This window comes from Argiope bruennichi, chromosome 4, assembly GCF_947563725.1.
Source record: "Argiope bruennichi chromosome 4, qqArgBrue1.1, whole genome shotgun sequence".
NCBI lineage: Eukaryota > Metazoa > Arthropoda > Arachnida > Araneae > Araneidae > Argiope > Argiope bruennichi.
The window spans coordinates 19,535,385-19,562,252 of record NC_079154.1 but is presented as its reverse complement, the minus strand read 5'-3'; the positions used below and the strand labels follow the sequence as shown (position 1 = coordinate 19,562,252).

The following is a 26,868-nucleotide window of genomic DNA, read 5'->3' as shown; positions in this document are numbered from 1 at the left end:
ATTGTTCATGTAATATTTGTTAAAATCCATGGTCTCCCCGAATATTGTGTGGGTGCCAGTTCTTATGTTAAACAATTCTCTATACGGATTCTGGAATTACTCTTTGTATACGAACGTATGGGTAACTTTAAAAATAAGCCAAAATGTCCCATGCTTAATACTCCATCCTCCACGTTTCTCTCCAGGAAGAATAAGGATCCTATGATTAGAAATCCCTAAAATGTTCTGTAAAAGTAATTTCTAGAAAGATGCCGGGAATTCGTAAATTAACATTTGTATGCTTCTACAACTAAGGCGGCATTACGATTACATACAACATAAATCGTCAACATATCCAAAAGTTTTCTTTTAGAACTTACTGAAAAATGCCATTTTTCTTAGAAAGCACTCAGTATCAGCAAAGAATTTTATTTCCTTGTTTGGTATTCCAGTATTTCTCTGAGATATCATAAATGCTCAATTTCTCAAATTTCAATTCCTTTCTTTAAAAAGTCGAAGTTGCAGTTGTCGATTCATTTATTTGAACAACATCATATGCGATTAGCAAATTTTTGAAGTCATGACGATAAGGTGACATATTACTAGATACATATTTACCTATGACAGTTCTCATGAATAAAAGTAATTGCATTTCTAGATAATTTTTCTTCTAATTTTTGATTAGTTCACTTAATCTTTGATTTAAAAATAAGCATATCTCAACAAATTCTGTATTTAGAAATGTGAAACTTCGTGGGCGCATGGATGAAAATGAGAAAAGTCTTTCACAATCTGATATTTTTATATTAAGGGAAAATGTATAAAAATTGATTTTAAAACTTTTTACTATTAGCTTCTGCAAAAGCTATTTTCGTACAATTTTACACTTTATTTAAACAAGCTTTGAAATTGGAAGTATATGTTTAGGTTCAATATTTAGAGAATGAAAATATTGTTTCACTTTTTCGGATCACCCTGTATATTTCTTTTCACTCAGGGCATTTTTGAAAGAGAATATTTTCTAAAAAGTTGTATAACTAAGCGAGCATTTTTATATTCTAAATGACTTTGAAGATTTTGATGATTTTAGAAGAGAAAAAAGATAACTTTATTTAAACTTCTATAGAATGGTATGACTAAAGTTTAATAAAATGTTTGGAATGACACTGTTATACTTTTTAAAGTTCCAAATAGGTCGATGATGTAAAACGTGTTTCTGCGGACCTAAAACAAAATATGTGACTTATGATTTTGTGGAATAAGAAATTGATAGAAGTTGCAATGCTAAAACATTTATACGATATGCATGTTGACGCTGAAGTAAGGAAACGAATAAAAAAAAACTTACTGGAACTAAATAGTAATCAAATGCTCTTTCCACGGAAGTAAACTTTCTTTATCAAAATACATTAGAATTCAATTAACTATTTTATTTAAGACATTTAAAATCAAAATAAATTAATATTACAGGAAAAGTTATCTGATGTATTGCCTTAAGTCCTAAAGTGATATAATTGTAAGGCAATAAAAGAAAACCTCTCTAATGCATCCTTCATTGGCGCGATGGTTTGCCTTGATCCCAATAAATTTTCATTTATTTCAATGGGGAATGAATCATCTTTATAGTGCCGTTAATAGCGCCAAATCGCCCAACAAAAATTATCGCACTTCTTTTATCATAGAATAAAATTGCCATGGAGCAAGTTTTTATACTAAATATGCTTCATGAAAAAGACTGGAAATATTTGATTGCAAACATGACTTTTGAGGATTTCGTGAATTAATTCTAAATACTTTATGAGATAAATGCATAAAAAAGGCACACAGATGAATATTAGCTTGACGATACTCTGTTTAACGAGGATAAACACAATGTGAATGTTAAGGAGGGGCTGGAATCCGGTAAATTATTTCATCATCTTTTGAAGAGAGGCCTTTTTTTAATTCGATATATGTCAGACAATTTTAAATCATTCTTTTCTCCTATAGAATGATCTACTTTGAAATATTCCTTAACAATTAACGAGCGACGAAGAATTTTTCTATACATCGTTATGAAACAAAAAAAATAAATCCATAAGAAGAGGGGAATCATGAAGGAAATACTGCAATAAAGATAGTCAAGTTTTGTGAAAAATTATTAATTTTATTACATCCAATAATGAAATTATGTTTTATTATCATATGCTGAATAATAAGCATTCAAGGAAAAATAAGTATGTGTATAGTGACTTAAAAATGTTTTTAATGTAATAAATCTTGTAATTACTAAAATTTAATTTTGTAGCTTTTTAAAAATTATTAATATTGTTTGATATAATAAGCATATCAATGCACCAAACTAATTCAAATATCTTATTAAAAAGAAGACTAGTACCATTATAATGTACGGGTAAAGTGAATATTTTTCGTTCTATTATAATACCTCATTCTACAGTACATCCAGAGCGGCCTGTTTAACTATTTCATGAAAATATTTTACTTTATATTTAAGATGAATTTACTTTTGAACATAAATTTGTTATTTTCTATCTTAAAACGTAGTATTTATAATAAAACATTTAATTTCTTGACTGACTATTACATAACTAACACATACAGTTACATAAATAACACATAACACATTACATTAACTAACACATGCTGTTCACTCCCGAGTATTCGGCTTAATGTGGCGAAAGGGCAGACCGGACAACAAAAAATGTCGGATAGGTCGGAATTCTTTGAACTCATTTCTTTGCCCATAATACCAGAAGACAAAGTTTTTATATAAAAACTCGCTGTTATAATATGCATTTCCTAACTTCTTATTGAGTACTAAGCCCTCCATTTATCTCAAGCCACGTAGAATGTGAAAGTGGCCGCGGCCCGGTGAAACATATAAACCATAGGTTCCCACAGTGGTCCAGGTGGCCCCCCAGGGGTCCATAGGAGACCACACGGGGGTCCACGTAGACGTGAAAAGAAAACAGGGGTTCACAAGTTGTAAGTGGGGGTCCACGAAAAATTTTCTCGTTTTCATAATAAATAATTTCATAATAAATAATAATTCATAAAAAATTTTGGCTTGGATTTACCTATCAACGTAGGCAGGTAGCATCATTCACTAGGTAGATACTCAAAAATATTCGAGACTCAGTTCAAACACTGAATTGAATAGAACAATAGATAATAGTACAAGTGTTTAATAATAGGACATAGTTTTATTAATAATAGTTTTATAATAATAGTTATTAATGATAATTTTATAATAATAGTTTAATAAATAGGACACAAGAAAATGTGCTACTTTTTTTTCCTTCTTAACACCCCCAATTTAGGGTGATATTTTTTAGGAGTTTTGGGAATACAGTAGAAATGTAGCTGCAGGGGGTCTACCGAAAATAGTAAAACTTTGAAAGTGGTCCACGAGAAATAAAAGTTTGGGAACCTCTGATATAAACAGTTGCCGGTAACGTATCGAGTTGAAACGGAAGGCTCTGTACTGGAAGTTTATATACTGTACTGCAAGAATTTATTAGAGATAAAGTAAGTTAAAGGGTATAAACTGTTCATATTTTAGCATGAATGTTCACTTCACTGTGGTATACTTAAAAAAACAAAACATTAAGCATACCCCAAGAACAATTTAGAATCCTGTACGTACAGTTCAGATACAATCATGAACAGTGGCAACAACTGAGATCCGTTACATACTGACGAAGCAATGAACAACGAACAGAACGCTGCTCTTTTCCTGTCACAACTTGTATTTTACACACGACACATAGGAGAATCGTAGCAGAAGCCCGCTTCCAATGCCTTGGCAATGTTGCCAATGCAACGTCTGCCTTCCTTACTTATGATAAAAAGAAAACAAGACCGGATCGTATGGAAGTAAGGTAGTCGCGAACCGGATACTCAAGAGTGTACTGTATGTCATAAATCGATAGTGTGACAATTTCTACCTATCAGCGTACTTTCAATTTGAATGGCTGTAGTTGCATTATCTAAATCGAACAAGTTGCAGGATTTAATTATACATTATCCTGATACAGATACCTTTCATGTAGTATTTGTAATTTCGAGAAGAAATCCGAAAATATTAGAAAAACAACTATGTGATTAATATCTTGAAGCTATTTTTTACCTATTTCCACACTGAAGTTATATTCGGATAATGGATGGAAAGAGTGCATATCGCCAATTATTCCCTCGTTTGCACCTTGGCATCATCATACGTATCATTTACGGATCGAAAAAAAAATACGTCAGTTCTAAAGAGCTAAATGACAATAAACTTCCCCTCATTAATGCCCTTAATTACCTTTTCTCAACTTCACAGTGTTTTCTTTAATGAGGTTAATGATGGAAAATAATTGATTTTCGGAATGAAATTGAATGGTGATAATGATATCTGTTTAATAAGTAGTTTGCTGCTCAGTATCCATAATTACATGTCTCGAAACCAAGAGATTTATTTTCAAATATAGATTTGTCTGGTACCTTACATTTATTATGCTTAAAATATTGAGTTTGATTGCTTTGAAAGTTTTAATTTGCCCGTTTCATAATCTTTTAAAGTATAATGAAAGCCTTTTATCAATTAATTTTTTGAAGAATAGGAGAAGGACAGAGCAGATTGGAAACTGAGAGTTGTAAAATTTTTGTTTGATGCTTTAATTAGATGGTTATTGAAATAGAGTCGGTGAAATAATGTGGGATATTTTGCACCCCAAACACATTTATTTTTATAATTCACCAAAATGCTTTTTAAATTTTCGCATCATAATATAAAGTAAGCAAAGAAAACTTTAAAAAAATTATGCAAAAAATATCGTTAAAAATTGAAAAATATTAAGAAAAAAAATTAGTAATAAATCTTTGATATGTTTTTTCTTTTAAATTTGAGAACAATGTAAAAGCATTTTTTTGTGATAATATTTTCGAAAATTATCACAGGAAAACGCTCAAATTTCGCGTAATTTTTAATTTTTTTAAATGAAAAAAATCTATTCTATCAGCACCCTCCCCCACCAAAGTATATTTGTACCAAATTTGGCAAATTTAGATAAAACAATCTGGTTGTAGGGTACAGAAAAACAAAACAAAAAAAATGATTGGATGTATGACGCATCTAATACTGCCAATAAGATGTTATGAAGTGGTCACGCTTTACGCAATTTATTTTATAATGAACTTCATATTAAACTGGAAAAAAGGAAAGCTACAGGTATCAATATTGAGAAAATTCATTTCTTAGTAGAAGGCTGTTATATCTACCAAAATATTTAATGATTATAATACGAAATGTGAAAAAATATTCAAGATGAATAAAGAAACTTGCAAAAGGGAAATAGGTTGGTCAATATTGGGAAAAATATATATTTAACCCTTAACTGGGGACGTGCGGTCTGTGAGACCGCAGGCGATGGATTTTCTGTCATCCCTATTTTATTTTTAGCTCAATTGAATGGATTGACCCTGTAGCTTCCTGTTTTATGACCTTGAATACACGTGCACTGTTTCAACCGATTTCAGCAGATGTTTTTAAAAATAATTCAGTTATTTCTTCGAGCGCGGTCTCTAAGACCGCATCTCCCTGTTAGTGTCCCAGTGATAAACAAGGCTTAGCAGATGGTGCTAAAACTTGGGCCCCGAAATATTATCCAGTTTACTGATCCTATTATGAAGCAGTGCTCCAGACACTTTTAAATAAAGAATAAAGTGATTTTAGTGATAAGGATAAATGTACAGAAGAGTTTTTCGATAAAAGTTCGCATTCAACTGATTTTGATATGTATGTTCAAACATAATTCATTTTTCTAGTGATAATGTATTTTGAAAAATTTATAAAATATATTAATATACCAAGAGATAGATATACAGAATTTATGGGTTGATTTTTATACAAGTTCTTAACCTTCATATTTAAAATGCCCTAGAAAACCGTGCAATGAAAGTCACAAAAGCCGATAAAAAAAGGGCCAATTTTACCCATTGTCATTTTTTTTTTCATATAATTGTTGAATTTTACATTATATTGTCTTCTATATACCTTCATATACTGTAAAAATAAATATGATTTAAAAAGTAAAAAGTAATATGCTTTTTCAAGAATATTTTTTATTGTAACATGTCCTTTGAGAAGAAAATGTATGTTCCAACGCATTTACTTTTTCAATGATAATATATTTTGGAAAATTTCTAAAACATATCTATATATCAAGAAAAATATCTGCAAAATATATTGGCAGTTTCTCATACTAATGCATTCATTAGAAATTTTAATTTGAGTGTAAATGAAATGCGGTCTCTTAGACCGCACCTCCCCAGTTAAGTCCTAAAATTTCACCTCCCCAGTTAAGGGTTAATTGGTTTTTCATGATGAACAGATCAAATTTTAAATAAATATGAATGAACTCTAATAAACTTCAAGTTATCAAGAAGAAAACCACGACATTAGCTTTGAGAATATTATAAAGGGTATTTAATGGTGTATTTTTGATATCTTAGAGTTACATGAGGGAGCATTTCCTTCATAGAGTAAGTACTTGTACAAGCCAGGTGGATGGCAAAAACCATTTCCCGTCTAAATTTTTTTTATCGATCGATTTTCTTTAAATGAATTCGAAATAGATCATTAGCAATGCTGATTTATTCAAGATTAATGCGTATGTCAAAGTTTATTTTAATGCTCCTAAAGTTACTGCGTCCTTCAACCACATGACTTACAATCGATTTAAACCTTAACTGATCACGAAAAAAATTGATTGAAAGACTTTAAATGTGGCATTGTATATATTTATTTATAAATCATGCCCGATATGTAAATCTAGAACATATTTCTTACGCTTCTATTCCCTAAAACTGTGAGAAATATAATTAAGATCACTGAAATTGAAAGAGAAAAACAAACCATAGGAAAGGATGGTTAAAACTTATATTGAAATGGAAGGAGACCATTCTTTTTTACTTTCCCGTATGCATAGTAAAGAGAAAGTATGGAGTAGTAATCGTCAAAAAAAATTCGAACTCGAGATTCTGTAGAATCTCCACGTTTTGAACCTCTCCGAATTAGATAAACATATTTTAGGAAAATGTCCGTCTGTCTATCTGTGTGACAAAGATAACTTCACAATGCTTTGAGTTAGGCTGATGAAATTTGGTATACACGGTTTAAACCAAATTTGTAGATTTCTGTAAAAGTTTTAGCCAAATCCGTTCTGAGGACGTCTGCCTGTTCGGAGTTTCGAATGTATGGTAACAAGATAACTACAAAATGAAGAACGCTAGGCAGAAAAAATTTGGTATACAGATTTTATATCCATAGTGTAGAAATTTGTCAAATTTTGAGTCAAATATAGCAATTCGTTGATCATCTGTTGATCTTTACTTTCAGAAACATGTAAAGCGATAATTCAAAGATGCAGTTCCCTACCATATCAAATTAGGTTTCGGATTTTGTAACCAAGTGCAGTTTTGTATCAAATCTTTGTTTGAATCGGTTGAGAAAAACATGTCTAAAACGCAAATTCGGCTTTTGGATACTATTAACCACATGTCAGGGAATAATCGCCAAATAACTCGCCAAGGATGACACGGTAGATTCTGTAAAAATTCTAATTTCGCGCCAAGGTTAATATTTGTGTACCAATGCCAGGTAAGACAAGGTTTTCTCTGGCATGACAAAATATGTAGAGATTAAGCGAGAAAGTTTTGGGAAGACCACTTCCGCTGGGTTCGACTGAGAAAACAGCTGTTTAATTAAATTGCTAACATTCAACTTCAAATGTATTTATATAGAGGGTTTCAAATTCCTTTTCCTAATAACAAAAAAAAAAGAAAAAAATTCTGAAAACTTATAATTTGTCATATGGTTGTTTCTATATAATAAAAAGAACGTTTACAAAGATTTTAATAAAGCTATTTACGTCAATAAATTTCAATGGGAGCACTCTTGCTAGTTCAAAGAATATATAGGCTATGTTCCGATTCTCGCCAACTATTGCCCAACATTTCGGTTGTTACATTAGAAATAGCATCTGTGATCCTAACTTTGAGTGCTTCAATAACTGGTATTGCAAACAATTACCTTTAACTAACTCCAAAATTGACACTGGACAGTAATGACCGATTAAAATTCATGGAATTAAAGAACACATTAAATTTTCTTTCGTTGATGTCATCTTGATAACAATAAAATGTTAAATCCTTATTTCTGCATTAGTTTCGCTATGTGTTGGATTAAGAAAATAGAAACACGACTATTCCATAGTAAAAATTTATAATATTATATCCGATTATTCTTTTGTGATAATTTCTAGTAATCCGGAAAAATCGTATGACCATTCTGTATTTAGTTTAAATTTCTCATATTCTAATCTGGATGTTTCGAATAACGATCTGGAATTTTTGGAATGGCACATCTACAAAATGGTCTCAAATTTTTTCAAAACTGTCAATACGTTTACCTCTTTCTTAATGCAGTTGATTCAGTTTGTCAAATTTATTTATTAACCCGATCAATCTACGAATTTAACTGTTGTGCAAAGAGATATAAAGCCTGCTCTTAGTATTTGCGATTTCTGAAGTTGAGTTTTTTTTTCTTACTAAGCTAAGTTCATAGATCGATATTTTTCATCCATTCACCTTTTATCTCACACCTTCTTTTCACCTATTATTTATAAAAATCAATTTACAAAAAAATTACGTTAAACATTCGTTACTAAATAACTGAAATATAGTAGAAAAACATTAAATAGTATCAACTTAATCAAGTCTCGAGTATTTTTGAAAAACTCTGATTTTATATTTCGTTTAAAAAAAGATCTATATATCTTATGATATGAATGTTTGTAAAATATGTTTTAGAAGTGGAAACTGAAGTCACCTACATTCTTTACAAAAATAAAAATGTTTTTTGGCTAAACCCTTCTCGCTTTATAACGAAAAAATTAATTTTTTAAAAGATAAATAACTATTTCTCAGTACTTTAAGATTAATTCGACTGGTCTTAAGATTATTTGATCGAGTTGAAACTTTTTCTCATTTTTACAATTATTAACAACTTGAGAGTTCATTTTTAAAAAAAATCCAGACATATAAAGACCTTGCGATCATCCTAATGAATACGCTATAAAACTCGTATTATATTCAGAAGGCTAAAAATATGAATAAATTATTTTAACTTAAAAGATTCTTTGCAACATATAACTTTACATTTTATTTTGGAAGAAGCCTTATTTCAAGAAATATTTTGCTTCAAAAAATTTAAGTTTTATTTAACCTTTTCTAAGACCTGGTAAGTATACGTCCCATCACACTCCTTGTATGAAGTTCTATAGTTGACATAACTTCTGACAGATATTTGAATAAGACAGAAATTTGGATGTTTCATTTTCTTATGTCATACAAAATGGATGGTCTTCATTTGATATTTAATTATAAATTAACAAAATATATTAATAAATAATATTAAATTTGTCTAACATGCTAAATGAATAACTTTTCTTAACCAAATATCAATTCTAAAAATATTTTAATATACCATGACTAGAAAAAAAAGGCCTTTAAAGTAGCAAAACATAAGTTTATAAACATTTAACTTTGAACACTTAATTCAATTCATTTATCAAAAATCGATGGCACACTCTATTAAAATCAAGTCCACTTTAATTTCCCGCATTACTATCGCGCCGCATGCATGAATACGCTTCAAAACTCAGTCATCCCCTCTAAGATCCTCACGCTAGATGTAAAACAAGCTCTTGTCCTTACTCGACCGAACAAATCAATAATCCACCTCCGCCCCCCCCCCCCGTCCCGTGCTAACCGCTGCATTTCAATCCATGAAAGAGTAAACATCTTACACTAACAAACTTACTCCCACATCTCTTACGTGGGCTGTCGTTAACTTCCCCTATTTTCGTGTGGGGCTTCAGTCGATAAAGTATGGATTGGCATCATGAGTAGGGAGAGGGGAGTTGGGTCTTAGTTATTGGAAATAATATGTGGACATGCTCTGGATGGGGATTTAAAACTCGAGGTTTTACGAAGTATTTGCTTTACGGATGAAGCTTTTCGGTTGCGCTGTTTGGGAATATATTGGTTACCTTCCTATTCTGGAGGTCAGATTGAAGTGCTTTTGCGTTCGAGAATTCGATCTTAATGTGAATGTTTCTATCACTTATTAATTAATATTTCTACCAATAGTAATTACGAATGAGGGTATATGTGTTGGAGCCCTACACGATAGTCTGTATCATCTAAAGCTACCAAACTTAATTCAGATGTAGTTGATAAGTGGAACTGAGTTAATCGGAGCAATATTTGTTTTTAAATTAATCATTTTAATTTATTAAGAGTTAATAGAGATTTCTGTGTTTCTTCGCGATAACTACGGAAAATATTATTGCACAAAATTGACATTTAAAAATAAAATAAACTGTTTTTTTAAATGTTATTTTAATTGTGGTGCAGTATTTTCCTGAATTTTGACAACATATATATAACGCTAACGCATGTGGCACAGAAATCAAACTTATTATTAATTGTAGCATGGCAACAGTTAAGTATAAACAGAACGTCATATATATTTCAGACTGCTTTATTCATTGAAAATTTTTACAGTAGCTGTACTAAATCAAACGCTTCACTGAGCTAGTCAATGGAGCTGTAAAATATTATAAGAAGTGCTCTGAAGATAGTCCGCTACGTTACCAATGAGGACGTTCAGTCAGAGGAAAGAAGATATAAAAAAAATCAAGAAATAGGTTCAGATATAAAGTTCAATCACGCGAAAAAGTAGGTTTAACCGTTGTCAGATAAGTAATCGTGATACAACTTTAGATAAATGTAAGGCTTCTCGCCAAGCAAATTAAAAACATGCCAATTGTCCAAAAACTCTCTAAAAATATGCAATCCTGGGTGTATACCAGAAATGCTAACAAACAGCTTTTAAAAGTTGCAATCGAAAATTGTCTCGACTATATTTGGAGGGAAATCGCTCAAAGATTGTTCAATTTTTGTGCCCGTGTACTAATTTTAAGTCAAGCCGTACGCGCCATGACTTGCCTTCGGAAATTGATAGCCAAATCCTCCAAAACAATTATCTTATAAAAGACACTTTTTATGCTACTATAAGACTAAAAAAATTACTTTGATGACATAAATTTCATTTTCGTACAACTTTCATCTTAACTTTAATAATATTTTTAATTCAATTTGATACAGTATCAGAAGCAATGTTTTCACGAGATTCAAAACATCTAAGCTCGTGCTTTTGCCAGTCATGCAATGTAGAATTTTCATTTCTGCTTTTATTTTGTAATATATATGTTTTGTGAATTGCAGCGAACTGTTTTAATTGAATTCATTCGTTTCGATCGTATTAAATAACTGGTTGAAATGGATTTTTTTTAAAAAAAGAAATGCATCACATATTAATAATTTAACAGCCTAATAAGTTAATAATCTGGGCGAAACGGGTCGCCAAACGCGGCTAGTATCCTGAAAAAAAAACTGTATAATTTTTAACCATAACTTCTATTGTTTCTTCTAATATTTAATCCTTCCATTTCTAAAAGCTCTTAGGAAGAAAGATTCTATTTGATATCTATGTAGTTTACAAGAGGAATAAGAAAATGGCATAACAGTTAAAGTGAGAAGATAGATGATAATTTCAGCATAGTAATGGCAGATAATTACCTTTTATAATATTACTATGGCTTGACTTAATCGGAATGGTTCATATACGTAATGAATAGTAAAGGAGTACATGCACCAGAGGTAAACTATTGAAATAGCAAGATTTCACTGTCTTACAATTTAATGCTAAAAGGAGGGAATGCTTTGAGGGAACCATGAACATCAAATTATGCATTGGAGATTTAATCAAAATTAAATACAATTTGTATTCTTGGCGAACCATTTAATCGCCAAAAGCAGTTAGCTTAATCTTAAAATAATGGGATAAAGAAAATATATTTAACCCCTTCGTGACAAACCTTATTTGAAAAACTCATGAAAAAGCAAAATAGTAAGAAAAATAACAATATTCATAGTTGTTGATGTGCATAGTTAATTTATACCCGGAAATTGAAATAATAATTTATAAATAAAATAGTAATAATAATAAACTAATAATAAATAATAATCAAGAATAGTTTATTCTAAAATAAAATTACGTAGCTCTAATTGTTCAGATGTGTAATACTTAAATGGAGAAAATAAATGCCTTTCCAAAATATTAAATTCTCCAATTTTTTCAGTTTATTAAATATTATTTTTAGTTTATATTCGAATCATAATCTATTAGCATTACGTTTTCATTAGCATTATTAGAATAGGCCTGATTTGAGCCATAATGTTTTTGAAATGTATAATATATTGGCTTTACTTAATTATTTATTAGGTAGCCTTTTATTTTTTACGAATAATAAATATGCATTAACGTGTTGGTGAAGCACTTGTGAAGATAAGCCAAAAATAACTTATTGAAACAGAATTAAACAATTTCTTTTTTAATTAGTGCATTTCATGTTTTTAATAATTCAGAAATTCAAGTGGAAATCTTAATAAAATCTTCATATGACAATTATCTTTTATACAGTAATAAATAAGGACCGAACGATAACGTAGTTTTTTTTCTGATTAAAAAAATTTTAAGGCGCCAAATTTTAAAAAAAGTTAAAAATATAACTGATACACGCATTCGCATTAAGGGGTCCATGTGTACATTTAAAAAAGCCTACTTAGTTACTTTTATTTTGTGATAGTGGATTGCATGATTTGTCTCCTTTCTTTTGAATTTTGAATCTCAATATGTGAATTTGTCTAATTAAATTAAGTGAAATTAAAATTAGAAATGGAAAATAATCCAGTTTTTTTTCAATCACGTTAAACCTAAATCGTGGAATTTGAATGAACAAAAATGAAAAAGGAACAAAATTCTAAGTATTAATTTAATTTCCAAAGCCATAAAAAGAATATAAAGGGTGTCCTAAAATTAACGCAAGATTTGAATATGTCACCATTCATGCAGTAAAGTGTTGGCAACCGTATTAAAAAGCACATTTGATAGCTGATAGTTTAAGGTTAGTAAAAATGGAGTACGATTCGATAGAACCACATGTTTTTATTGTTGAGCAATATTTCAAAAATAATGAAAATCTGGCTACACAGTTCCAAAATGTGGGAATTTGTCCCATAGATCATGTGATTTAACATCACTGGGTTTTTTTATGGGGTTATTTGAAGTCAAAGGTCTATTTCAAAAAGCCCACGAGCACGCGCGCATTGAAGGAGGAAATTCAACGCTGCATCAACGAAATTCAACCACATTTATGCAAACGACTAAGGAGTGTGTATGTGCCAGCAAAGCCGTCGGGGCCATTTGTTCGATGTGTTATTCCATACGCAACTCTATCCTATGGACTTCACGATTCAATAAAATATTACAATTTAAAGAAGAAAAAGAAACTTTTTTTTATTTAATCCACATCTTGCTTTAACAAATTGTTCTATCGTGAAACGCTCCATTTTTACTAACCCTAAACTATCAGCTGTCAAAATATTTTTTTAATAAGATGTCCAACGCTTTATTGCACGAATAGTAGCAAATTCAAATCTTGCGTTAATTTTGGGACAGCCTTTATTACTTTTTTAGCATCCATTCACATTTATAACTAACTCATTTATTTTATCCAAAATTTGTAAAAAATAAAGTAAAGAGAACTAAATACTATTTCTTAGAATTTAAGAGATCACACTCACACAAATCACGAAGAGTTTTCAATAAATTTAAGCACCAGAAATAAAGTCGTTTAAAAGTACTTTCCATTTGATACTTGACTTTTACCCATTTCCGCTTTCTGTTTAAAAACACTTAACAAATACTCGGAAAGAATAAGCCAGTTTATAATTACCATTTCTATTCCACCACATCCAATTATTAATGGGAAAGTCGGTAATTAGTATCCTTTCACGAGTCTGTTCGAACAGTATAAATTTCTAGAAGCTCAAAGAGTTAATGGTTTGGTCGAAGTTTGTTACTTTTATCTGTTAATTATTGGCAATTAAAAGAAATTATTTTCCCATGCTTTGGTTTCCAAAATCCTCGGCCCTATTTTAATAAAAACTGTAATAGATTTATTCTAATATTGTTGCAGTTTTTCGATTTTTACTGAAATTTATAGTTTTAGATATTGAATGGGAGAATTTGAATAATCATCGTGGATATTTTAATAGCTCCAGACAGAGTAAAACAAAAAGGAATATTTCATTTTCTAATTTATTATCGTCTTATTTTTTATTCTATCGATGGCAATGATTAATATCGTTTGGTTTTTCATTACATGAGATTATCATAAGATTTTTTGAAATAAATGATCGTCATTATTTTTCATAATTCTATATAAATAATCTTTAGAAAATATATATTTTGGTCGAATTTTCTTATTTTCGTGCATTGATTTTTCTTTAAATAAAAATGTTTTACACGACTTTAGACATTTCTTATATATTTTTATAAAAAAATAATGTAAATATAGAAGCGTAAGGCAAATAGTTTAAGCGATTTGTTAACTTTTATGTTTTTCTCAAATTTCCATTAGCAAGTAACATTTTAATTTTTATATAATGAAATATCCTTGCTTTTAAGCTTCAAAGCAATTTATTTTGCAATGTTTTTTTTTTTTTTGAAAAACTAAATTTTTTTAATGAAGTAGGTAATCAAAATGCAGACAATTTGATACCTGTTTTTCATTAAGCAATTATCTGTTTTAAACATTTAAATATTTTTAACATTTAAAGCTTTACCGGCTTAATATAAATTTTGCTACACCTGCGCTTAAAGTAAGAGAAGACAGAGGCTAGTCATTCGGATTCTTAAAATTCACTATCCCAAATGTTTTCGCATGCGTGTTTCTGCTTTCAGATTAAAAGCTATTGACGAAAATTTGTTGGTACTTTCTATTATAGAAAATAATTGTCGTTACATAAATAATATGTGAACCTAAAGGTTAAAAGTAAAACTACATATTTTTATAGTTAAATCTGTGTAACGAGTTTTGTTTCTATGATTTTTATGAAAGATGATGTTATAAAAGGACCATCAATATTTTTTTCTTAAATAGAAATTATTTCCTTTTTAATTTTTTTCTCCCTTTTTTACTTTCAAATCTAAGAGATTAAAACTTTTAATTCTTACATTCAAATTCAAAAATTGGATGTCTTGTTTTCACAGCAAGCATTTTTAAAAATTGTTTCTTTTTTTAAAAACTTATTTTCTAAAGTTATTTTCATATCTCAAAGCGTACAGTAGGCACATGATTACAATCAATTTATCTCAATAAAAGCATAGAATTATATTAATTTTTCAGAATTAATTTTAAAGTTGATTCTTTCTTTCGGTTTCAAGTTAATATTAGTCATAATATATTGTTTAAAAATTAAATTTTGTTTTTTTATGCAAATAAAGCCACATTCTCTCAAAAAAAACTTTTTTCCTTTAAAATTATTATAAATAATGTAAAATGCATCATTAAGTTCAATTATTTTTCTTAACATCTCATTTATTTTCCCTATTCTCATTTATCAAAAAATATCAAGACAGACTTTATCAATAGTTTAATTTTTATTCAATTTGATCATTAGAAATAAAATATGATTTTTAAGTGCCATCTAAAAGATTATTATTAATGGAAAATCAATGGAACAAAACAAATACCTTAGATAAAAATCTTAGAATTTTTGTGGTTATTTTCTATATTTTTGATAAATGTGGAATATCAAGTAGGCAAAGTATGTAACTCTCTAATTGCCCTGCAACATTGAAGAGCTCTGAAATTCCTTATGTTATTTACGGAAGTGCTTGAATATATTAATTGTATGATTTCATTTACAGTACATTCCCGAGTATCCGATTCGCGAGTATCCGGCTTCTGTACTATCCGGCCTAGTTTTCTTTATCGTAATTAATTGAGGAAGGTAAGGCAACTGCAATGGTGATAGCAGCAAGGCAATGAAAGTGGACTTTTGCTACGATCCACCTACGTGTCGTATGCAAAATACAAGTTGTGACAGGAAAAGAGCACCATTCTGCTCGTTGTTCATTGTTTCGTCAGTGTGTAACGGATCTCAGTTGTTGCCACTATTCCTGATTTATCTGTACTGTACGTACAGGATTCGTAAATTGTTCTTGGGTTATGCTTAATGTATTTTTAAGTATACCACAGTGAAGTTCACATTCATGTTAGAATGTGTACAGTTTATATCCTTTAGCTTACTTTTTCTTTAATAAATTCTACTTATACAGTATATTTTAACTCGACACGTTATCGGCAACTGCTTCGATGTTTCACCGGGAAGCGGCTGCGTTCACATTCTTCGTGGCGTGAGATGAATGAAGGGCTTAGTACTGAATAAGAAATGAGAAAATACATATTGTAACAGTGAGTTTTGACATAAAAATTTTGTCTTCTGGTATTGGTGGGCAAAGAAATAAGTTCATAGATATCCGGTTTATTCGGGTTTTTTTGTTATCCTGTCCTTCCGCCACATTTGACCAGATACTCGGGAGTCTATTGCAATTACAATTACTAATTCAAATTAAAATGGAATATCTTTTAAATAGTACAGCATTATTCTAATACATCTAATCAAACATCTTTTACAAGTTTTATATAATGTTGCTTTTCTGTTTAAAATAATGGTGGCTTCTATAATCAAATAGTATTTATAACGTGTTCAGTTTTTTTTCTTTTACTGTATCCGTCAAAATTGTTTTTAAAATTGAATCTTGGATCTTTTAATTGGAGAAATACTAAAGACAATTTTCTTGAAAGGGGACCATTATTAAATGTTTTATCAGTTTATCAGAATTTGATACATAAAACTGCTTAAATAAAGAATTAAAATCGATAAGAATCGTGTATAAAATAGGTAAAAAGGAGACATCCGAAACGAATAGCCTAAAAAGTCTCAGAAGGTTTAACCCAGCTTTGGAAATGAATAAGTTCAACTCCTAATATATTAGCAGTGAATCAACTTCTAATATCTTAATAGCACAGTTGTCGACCAGCATCCATTGCACTGACAGAAAATGGTAAAAAAATATTCGAAATTCAAGAAATTCATTTATTAAGATGGCTAAGTAGATATGAATATAATGAAGGAAAATAATGTTTTTGCAACTATCATAATTCTTAAAGCCACTATTTGCTGATAATCACCAATGAAAAGCTATAATTGCAAGCTACATGGTACGCAAAATTATTCTGTGGATAGATCTCTAATTTTATGAATTGATATTAATTTGACTAAAATGGTTCGTTTAGAATTGACATTTCTTCAAAATTCAGGAAATAAAAATCCTTGACATACCATTTACATTTTAAATACCTTTAAATTATCATTATTCAAATAAATTCAAAGAGGCTTTAAGAAAGACATTTTGTTGCATGTGAATTGCCGATAAAAAAAAAAGTTATTTGAATCTCCCCCTCTTCCAGAAAAATTACATGTATTTTCGAAGTTCATTTCTGCGAAAAATATGATATCAGTAAAATGTACACTTTAATGAGATAACCACTCAAAAAATGCCTTTTCAAATCTTTCAAGTGTTGCTCTCGAAAAGGAAGAAAAATACGAACAGCCACCATTGCACCCGATGCATGAAAAGAATTTGCCATTTTTCAACGGATTTCAAATGCATAACTTTTGAACAAAATGTGATGTTAATGAATTCAGCTGTGTATTTCGCTTGCATTTCCCAGTTTTTCACATTAAAACTGAGATAGTTAGCTACCAATGTTAACAATCAGGGACACTTTTTTAAAAATAAATATTGATAGTAGCATTTGTAAAAGTAACAAGATTTTTTTTTATCTTTTTCGAACTCGTTAACATTAACGAACCTGACTAACAATTAGAATTAGGAATTCATCCAGAAGGTTAAAATTTTTACTTGTAAAAATATAAAAATCCATTTTTCAGGTCATGAATTTAGATACTATCCATGCCCAGATTATGTTGAATTTATTTGAAATATTTCATTAAAAAAAGTAGATTTGTTATATTAATTTATTAAAAAAATTAAATATGAATAAATAGTTAAATAAACACTTATTTTTTTAAAATAAATATTCTCTTATTTAGATATATTATTAAATAATGGCAAATAAGTAGTAAAATATTCTTCATCCATTTTTAAAATACTTATATTTTTTCATAATCTGGAAAACTCCAGAAGATCTACGTTTCCTTTATTATCGGGCATATTTAATAAATTAATTAAATACAAGGAATAAAAATGATATATGTATTTCAATATCATTTCTCGAAAGTTCTGTTTAAACATTACAAAGAATATAATGTTCTGTTATTAATAATGTGAATTTTTCAAAACTATAAAACCGGAAAATAATTTTTAGTTATTCGTTTAAGTATTCTAGAATTACTTTTGATATCAAGCAAGACTGAAATAAAAGTGAAAAGTACTGAATTGTATATTTACCTACGGGTCGCATTCGCTTGTCATACCTACTTTTATCAAGTAGGTAATCTAAAATTTGCTTGTCGGAGAACCCAAGAAACCTGTAAAAAAATTATACATATTATTTAATACAAAATACATAATTTTACATTTTATTTAATACACAATTATATTTAATACATAAGTTTATTGCATTGTTTTAAATGAAATATATTAAAAATGTTCATTTATAAATACACACTACGACAAATGTAAATTTGTTTTAAAAAATTAAATTGCTAAGTTTATTAAATTGTTAAAAATTCTCTATCTACAAAATAAATATCTTTATCAATGTAAATATTTCAATAGAGTAATTCGCAAAGATTATAGAAATATCTTAACAAAAAATGAACTTCTTAACAAATTTTCTTAAAAATTTTTTTTATTCTTAATGTACATTTCTTTGTTTTACAGATACCATTTTACATAACTTCTAAATTTTACTTTATTTATCTGCTAAATGAGATTATTTTCATATATTATGTTATATATTTTACTCCATGCCTTTTTAGTTCATACTTTTAATTTAAGCAAAACCAAATTATACTTTTAATACATGCTTTTTTTAATTCATACTTTTAATTTGTTAGATATTGCATCGATTTAAAATATATAAACCAATATTTGAACACTTAATAATAATAATTTGTATTATTTAAAATAATACATATTTTCAGTTTCTTCATTTGTATCGATAAAATTAGATAATGCAATTATTGTCAATTTTATCATAAAGGGAACTAATAATTAAGTAATAATAAAAAATAAATGAAAATAGTTATTATTATGTTTCTATATTTTTGTAATAGGCTATATTTAAAACAAAAATCAATATTTTAAAACAAAATAAATTGATTTTAAAGATTAAAAGAATATTAAATTCAAATATGCAACATGCTTAGATTAAACACTTGGGTATATGCTTTTTTGATAAAATCTAAATTTTTATACTTAAATTCCCTAATATTTGAAGATATATTTCTTTGAAAAAGTATTTGAAAGAAGAGATTAATATTTATATATCAATTTAAATGTTGGTTAAGTCTTAAAGCTAAGATATTTTTCTTTATATTCTTTTAAAAAAAATCCTATTTGTAAGTAAAATATATTGAAATTAATTTTGTTTATGAATGGAGTAGAAATAACAAATACTTATTGTATGACTTATAGTTAAAGCAATCTGAAATTTTACTGAAATCTCTGATGAACGATTCAAGATCAAATAAAGATTTCGCTTTTGGAAAAAGGAATGAAAACTAATAAGAAGGCTAATTAATTAGTAAAAATAAAAATATTTCTCAAGTTACTAACAAGATGAAGCACTTTAATATTTAATTAAATGTAAAATAATTAAATTAATTCATTTATTTAAATTTGTGAAGCATAAATCTTGAATATTTTTATTGAAAACTCGAGTCTACTATTTATAAAATTTAAAAAATAAATAATTACTTAACACTGACAATGCATTTATACTGGAATTTCAAGTTAAAGTACTTTAGAAATGACGTTAGTTTTTTTAGATAAATAAATATATACTTATCATCTGCGTTTAATTGTGATAGCTTACTTGTTAAAATTAAATCTAATATTCTGCGGGATTCTTATTTATTTTAGGTATTTTATGAAGTTTTTTTTGTCTTATATAATATTTTGATTTAGTTTATTTATTAAAAAATGATATTAATTACGTAAAAACAATTTTTCAGCATTTGATATTCATATTTTTTGGATTAAATGCTGCTGCATTTGAAGATCAAGAAAAAAAATTTAAACACTCTTTTAACTTTAGGCAAATTAACTGTATACTATACTATGAGGCATAGTACTTCGCTGTATCATTTTTGATTTTTTAAAATTAATTTTGAACAGTTAATAAAATAAATCGTAAAATAATTCTTACGCTTTAAGTAAAAAAAATCATAGAAATGTTAAAATAATTTTTTATTATTTTTGTATTTTTTCTCTTTTTTATAGATTTAAGCAATAACAATTGAAAAAGGTTTAACAACGGTTTTAAAAGGTTAACGTTAAACAAAAATTAGTTTATACAAAAATCGTTCCTTTTATTCATGGTAATTTTTAAATTATAATCAGTAATTTGATGTTTGATTTGAATGATTTGCTTCATTTCATATATGTGCTTTAATAATTCTAAACTCTTTTATTAAAATATTTTTTTGATATGAAAACTATGTTTTCTGATTTATCTTCTGCAATGATGCTTTATATATGGAAAAGTTAATTTGATTTTTCTAAAATAGATATTTTGTTAGTGTTTTCCTAAAAGTTAAACAAAAATTTCCAGTAACCTGTAATTAATAACCTGTATTTATTTATTGATCAAAAATTTATTGAAATTAATTAAATGACATTTTTTCCTCGCTGTTACTTCAGATAAGAAAAATAATTTTATCGTTACTATTTGTACAAAAAGTTGAATTTAATAATATATAAATGGCTTCCTTTTTACATATATTTATGTTCACTGAATATTAAAATTTTTAAACTGATTTATAGAAATTAATTGGTAGAAAATTAAAAGCTCAATAAACAGATAAATGAAATTTTGTGTCACATTTCCGTATATATTTTATGAGTTTTCCATAAAATTCTTATTTTAATAAATACGATATTTTCTTCTTTGAAAGTACATTTGATATAATGTATTGCTACTTTTATTATACATTAAGTAGTGATTCATATTACTTTGAAAAAGTGAAGAGATGTTTGACGTCCATCTAAGGTAATAAAAATGTCCCATATGGGTAACAAAAAGTTAGAACAAAGTTTGTTACTTTCTCATGGAATTGAGTTTATATATCTACAACAAACTTAGTACAAGAATTTTATGATAAACCAAAACCCGTATAATTTTTTTAGCTTTGCCATAAAGGGTAAAAACATGATAAAATGCGAAATCTAGATTTGTGCTGAGATATTGGTCTGTGGGATTTGATTAACGGATGCAGACAACGACGCTATTTGCTATTCTGAAGAAACAAGGAAGCCATTCCACTCACTGCCATTTTTGTATGATATATATTTCGATATGTCTGATAAAACTGAAATAACTCTATAACAAAATTTATTCGAAGAGGCCTAGCATCCGTTGTTTCGCTGAAAATAGCAAATAGTGAGACAGAACCACCTGAGACAGAAACAACTAAAAATAAAGTAAATGAACGAATGTATAGAAATGGGAAAGGAAAAAAAATATTGTTTTTATCTGTAAAAAAATTTAAAAATTCTTTACTTTCAGATGGGTTTCAGAAACCAACTGATTCTCGGTAGCTAAGCTAGTATTTCAAAACCGAAGGTTTTACAAAATTATTGAAAATTTCATTGTGAAAAGTTTAATTTTACAACAACAGTTTACAGTTTCAACACATTTATAGAATTGTCAAAATGATAAAGTTAGAGTTTAAAAAATACTGTTTGCTTGCAACTCAAAATTCTCTTTTATTCATTCGTTAAAATTTATTTTTTAATTCATTTATTATTAAAATTTTTATTCCATTTTGGACATAAAAGAAAAGAATAATATTAAAAAAACCTTTATATTTAACTGATTAAAAGATTCGAACTTTGATATTTTTTTAAATGGCTGTAATGAATCTACCAAATTCCGAAAGTTGTTAAAGTAATTGTAGTTTACTAAAAATCATTTAATAAGAAATGGGAGTCATATTTTGATGATTAACGGAGTTTTGTATTTTGAAAAATGTTTGTAGACGATACTTAGATGAAGATCAAATTTTGTTTTATTTCGCCTAGAAATAAATGTCCTGCCATTCCAATGAATCTTAAAGTTTTGATTTCACTGGATATTTAAAAGCATTATTAAATGGACAAAGGATTTAATAAATTGTAATGTACTCCAGAAGTTATAAATGAATTGCTGTATTTTATAAATGTTTTGAAATGGTACAAAAAGTTTGTACTATGAAATATAGCTGACAGAAAGGAAATCTATCAGTTTTATTCACAGAAGTTAAGAAAAGCAATAGAAAACTTAGAGCGAAACATTCCAACGTTGGATTAATTGTTATATTCTAAATATTAGCGAAGGGAATGTAATTTCAAGTTTGTATAAAAAAATTAAAGTTGTACAGGGATGAGATTCTTTATAACTTCATTATGAGGTAGATGAAAATAACAAATTTCAGGAACAGTTATTTAATTATTTTCTAAGTTCCACATTTCACAAGACAAAACAAACACGAATGTGAAAAATACACAACACTCACGTAGAATATAATCTAATTATGACCCCCAAGAAAGATCATGGGAAATATATCTTGATGTTAATAAGATAACGCCATCTGTTGTATCAAAAGAGAATGTAGTAGAGTTATGTAACCACTACAGAGTAAAACTTTCGAATAAATATTCATATCCTCATCAATTAAACGAGAAGTATAGTAGATTTTGAAATGATGCCATTTCATATAAAATGAATATAATTTATAAACATAAAAGAGTGCATGGAACTTCAATCAGAGTAAGAGACCTTATATGTTTACCAAAGTATCTAGAAATTCTGAACTTCAATCAGGGGCATACTAAATATTTGAAAAGAAGATTAAACTCAAATACTTTTAAAACTGGCATTGAAATCAGACCTGTTTTATTTCACATTGTCATAGATCATAATGTAATAGATGTAATAATACTTAATACTATTCAAAGGGTTTATGGTACGGTAATATACAAACAATATTTACAAAAAGAAAGTGATTATAATCACATTTAATCTAAGTTTTGAGGAATTCTTCATATTTTTTAAGAGAAAAAAATGAAATCGAAATGAACCATTTCTTATAATCAAACGCGAGTTGATTCAAAGCGTTTTCTTCTAAACTTGGACATTCCAAGAGCCTTTTTTGAAATTGAAACAAAAGTTGCAACAGGATTTCTTACAATTGACAATAGTGTCAGATCCTATTAGTGCTTACTCTTTTGAGTTAAATAGAATCTTCTCTATGATCTAGATAATTATTTTTGAATATTCTCCCAACAAAGGCAGCGCTAGAAGATGCATCGAAAGCAATCTGAAAATGTTTGGCAGTGAAAGACCCAATAAAAATGTGCCAAACGATTTAAAAAAATAAAACACATTTTAATGTATCGAAAAAAGAATGGCTGCTGTCTTTCTGTTGTTCCTAAATCAAATTGTGTCAGTTTATTCTTAGACGAGAAAAGAAGAACGTTGCTAATTTGCATGCATGTGCCTGCCTTTTAGAAGAATGAGACCGAAAGCACACTCATGTTACACCATGAAAATGAATCTTTGCTCTCTTACAAGAAGACAAAGGAGTGTCTGATTGAGGTAAAAAGCAAAATTTTCTGGCATCCTGTCTATTCAAAATGATCAGAAACATGTGACTGTTGCTTTTTCGATGTGAAGATGAAACAATTTCACATTCGCGCAGAATTAACTAAATAATTGAACATTTATTAATTATTTTTGGTTAGGTTTATAATCACTATTTAATTTCCATAAATGAAGTTAAAAATATGCGAATAAATACTGATAATTATACATAAATTGATTGTAATCAATCTTATAAAAAGTAGATGTTTGTGAGACTGTCCATAAAAAAAATCATATTGATTTTGATATTTCGAATAACTTACGTATCTGATCGGTAATGTAATAAGTTACAGTTGCTGTTGTTGAAGGTTTTTTCTTTATATTAACTTTTATAAAATGGAAACTTTTATCTTGTTTCTTAAAAAAATTGATAATGTTTCAAATGATATTGTTGAACTTAATTCAATTCCTCTTTCTTCTCTTAGTTACAATACGAGATAATACTTTTGAAAAGTAATGTATGTATACAGAAATATAAAAAATTCATTTTCTTTTGGAAATTTGTTAAATTGAGATGACTCTATCAAATTTTTAATAAAACTAATATAGAACCGTTTTTTAAGAGATTATGATTACCTGATATTACCCTCTTATGATTATCTACATTGGATAATTTTTACTTTGGAATTAGAAAAGTTATGGCAAGAATTTTAATAGAAAATCATGCAAAAAATTATCTTATTATTTGTAATGAATATTAAAGAAAAAAATAAGTCAGTTAAGCCAAATTTCAGAAAGAAAATTGTACTGTTTTGATAAAGGAATATATATGAAAAAAGTGAGACAATATGAGACAAATGTGATAAGCATTAATTTTTCTTTTTATTTATTTATTTGAAGAAAATAAATGTTGTAGCTAAATAAATATATGTTACATTTAGTAATTAGGAAAGAACATTAAAAAAACTTTCATGCTCTCATAATACAAGCGAAAATTATGAAAAAACATAAAATTTTTGGAATGTTCTGGTAATACCTTTAAATGATGTTTTTTACTGAAGAGCAGTTTGAGCATTTAAAGAAAAGCAAAACACTTCATCTTTCTACTTTTTTTGTCTGTTTAAAGTATATTCTTATTTTACTAATGTCTCTGAAATCGGTATAGTGAAAATTAATGTCTTTTTATAAATTTCTGGTCCATTATATTAAGAAAAAAATATATTTTCCTAGGCAATATAATTTCGTACTTCCCTGCAAAAATGGTATTTAAATGACAGAATTTTAAAAAAGGGGGACATTTTGGACTCTATTAATTAGATTAATTCAATGTGTGATTTCAGAGGGCTTGCCGGTACTGAAAATAAAACTGTGTTATTTTTTTTCCAAAATTTGCAGTAACTTTCTCGTACATACATATAAACTTTCAGTTTAATTGTGAGAAACAATATTTTATTAACTTATCCCTTAAAGAATTTAATTTCTAAAGTTTTCGAGAACAAATACAAATCAATGCATGGATTGTCAATCAACAAGTTAGTTTGAAATTATTTATAAATAAACAATGAGAAAGCGAAAAATCTATTTGCTACAAACACAAAAACATTGAACATATTTTAGCACGGATATAAACACTTAATATTTGTAATCTTAAGCATAAAAGAATTTTATGCGATTTTTTAAATCAAAAAGCCTTTAATGGTTTTTTTGTTCAAAACTAAATATTCAAAAACATTAAAGATAATATTATTTAAATAATATTATTCGTTAAATGTTATAATTTTTTACATTTCAAGCAATAACCAACACATAGATTGTCAAAAAAAGCGGAATAACTTGTAAATATCTGCTTTTCAAGCAATAAAAAAAGCGGAAACTTATTGCTTTGCAACAGAAAAAAAGCACATGAACTGTTAGGACGGACACAGATTTTAAAGATTTGCTTTAAATTTCTTATAAGAGCAAATGAAAAAATTTAAAGGGACAGTTACGTACTTTTTGTGCGTTTCCAAAATACTTGAATTGAATGTTGGGTAACTGTAAAGAATTAATTTAAGTAAATATTCAATTTTAGTTCTGATTCTTACTTACGAAAGAATGAAAATTTAAATAAATATAAAATAGAATGACATAAATCATTTTAAATTCATACCAAGGAAAAAATTTCTTAAATAGAATAAATGGTCTTATGAATTACAACTTACAATTCATGATTTTACCTTAAAACATATACAACAATTAGAAACATTTTAAATAAGAAAAATTTTTACTCCTTTTTATTTTCAAAACTTTGTTATATAATGGAGAGAGCTTTTTTAAAGATTTTCAATACACACCGAATGATATATTTTACTTTGGATGTCTTAATGTAATAGAATTATGTGGATTTGTGAATGATCTTTTTAGGATTGACAAGAAATTTGGTAATCTATTTCAAGAAATGAAAACCTTCACTGAATATTTTGGGAAATTCAAATCATTCCGTTATCGTTTAATTATTTAAGTGTTCTTATATAATGAAGAACTGATTCTGAAGCTAACATTCTGATATAGGTATTATTTTTTCAAAACATTTTAGAAAATTTCAATTCTGCATTTCTAAAAATTAATGAATCCATTACACATGTAGTCCTAGACTGTTAAATTCACAATCCACTGGTTACATGCGGCACTGAAAAAACAGTATGAAATAAAACTTTTAATGATATTTTTGTAGTTTAATTTTTTAAATTCTAATTATATATTATCTATACAATTAGATTTCTATTAACTTTTTATATTCCAAAAAGTCTATGAGCCTAATTATATTAAATTCTTAAATATGTATAATTATTTAATAGTTTTTTCCCATGGAAATAAAATCATTATCTAACATTGCGCAAATGAGGTAACCACATTGAAAACATTCGAAAATCGTCATATAATTTACAGGTTTGGAAGTACAAACTATTGCAAGTATTTATTTTCACTTATAAAAACTTATAAAACGTCACTTATAAAACGTCTCCTACAAGAGCTAGTATTAAGGATGTCCATCTTCAATCATTTTTTGATATCG

General features: G+C 27.8%; 1 protein-coding gene across 2 annotated transcripts in view; it reads right to left on the bottom strand.

Moving 5' to 3' along the window:
- LOC129965520 (glutamate-gated chloride channel-like) overlaps positions 1 to 26,868 on the bottom strand; it is a 253,593-nt gene that overhangs the window by 85,015 nt on the left and 141,710 nt on the right. The window contains exons 3-4 of one of the 2 annotated variants that reach the window (XM_056079489.1): positions 25,806 to 25,847; positions 18,476 to 18,555 (exon numbers count right to left, since the gene is read on the bottom strand). In XM_056079489.1, the coding sequence (XP_055935464.1) occupies positions 18,476 to 18,555; positions 25,806 to 25,847 (122 nt within the window). The remainder of the gene's footprint in view (positions 1 to 18,475; positions 18,556 to 25,805; positions 25,848 to 26,868) is intronic. The other variant, XM_056079490.1, reaches the window with a different exon arrangement.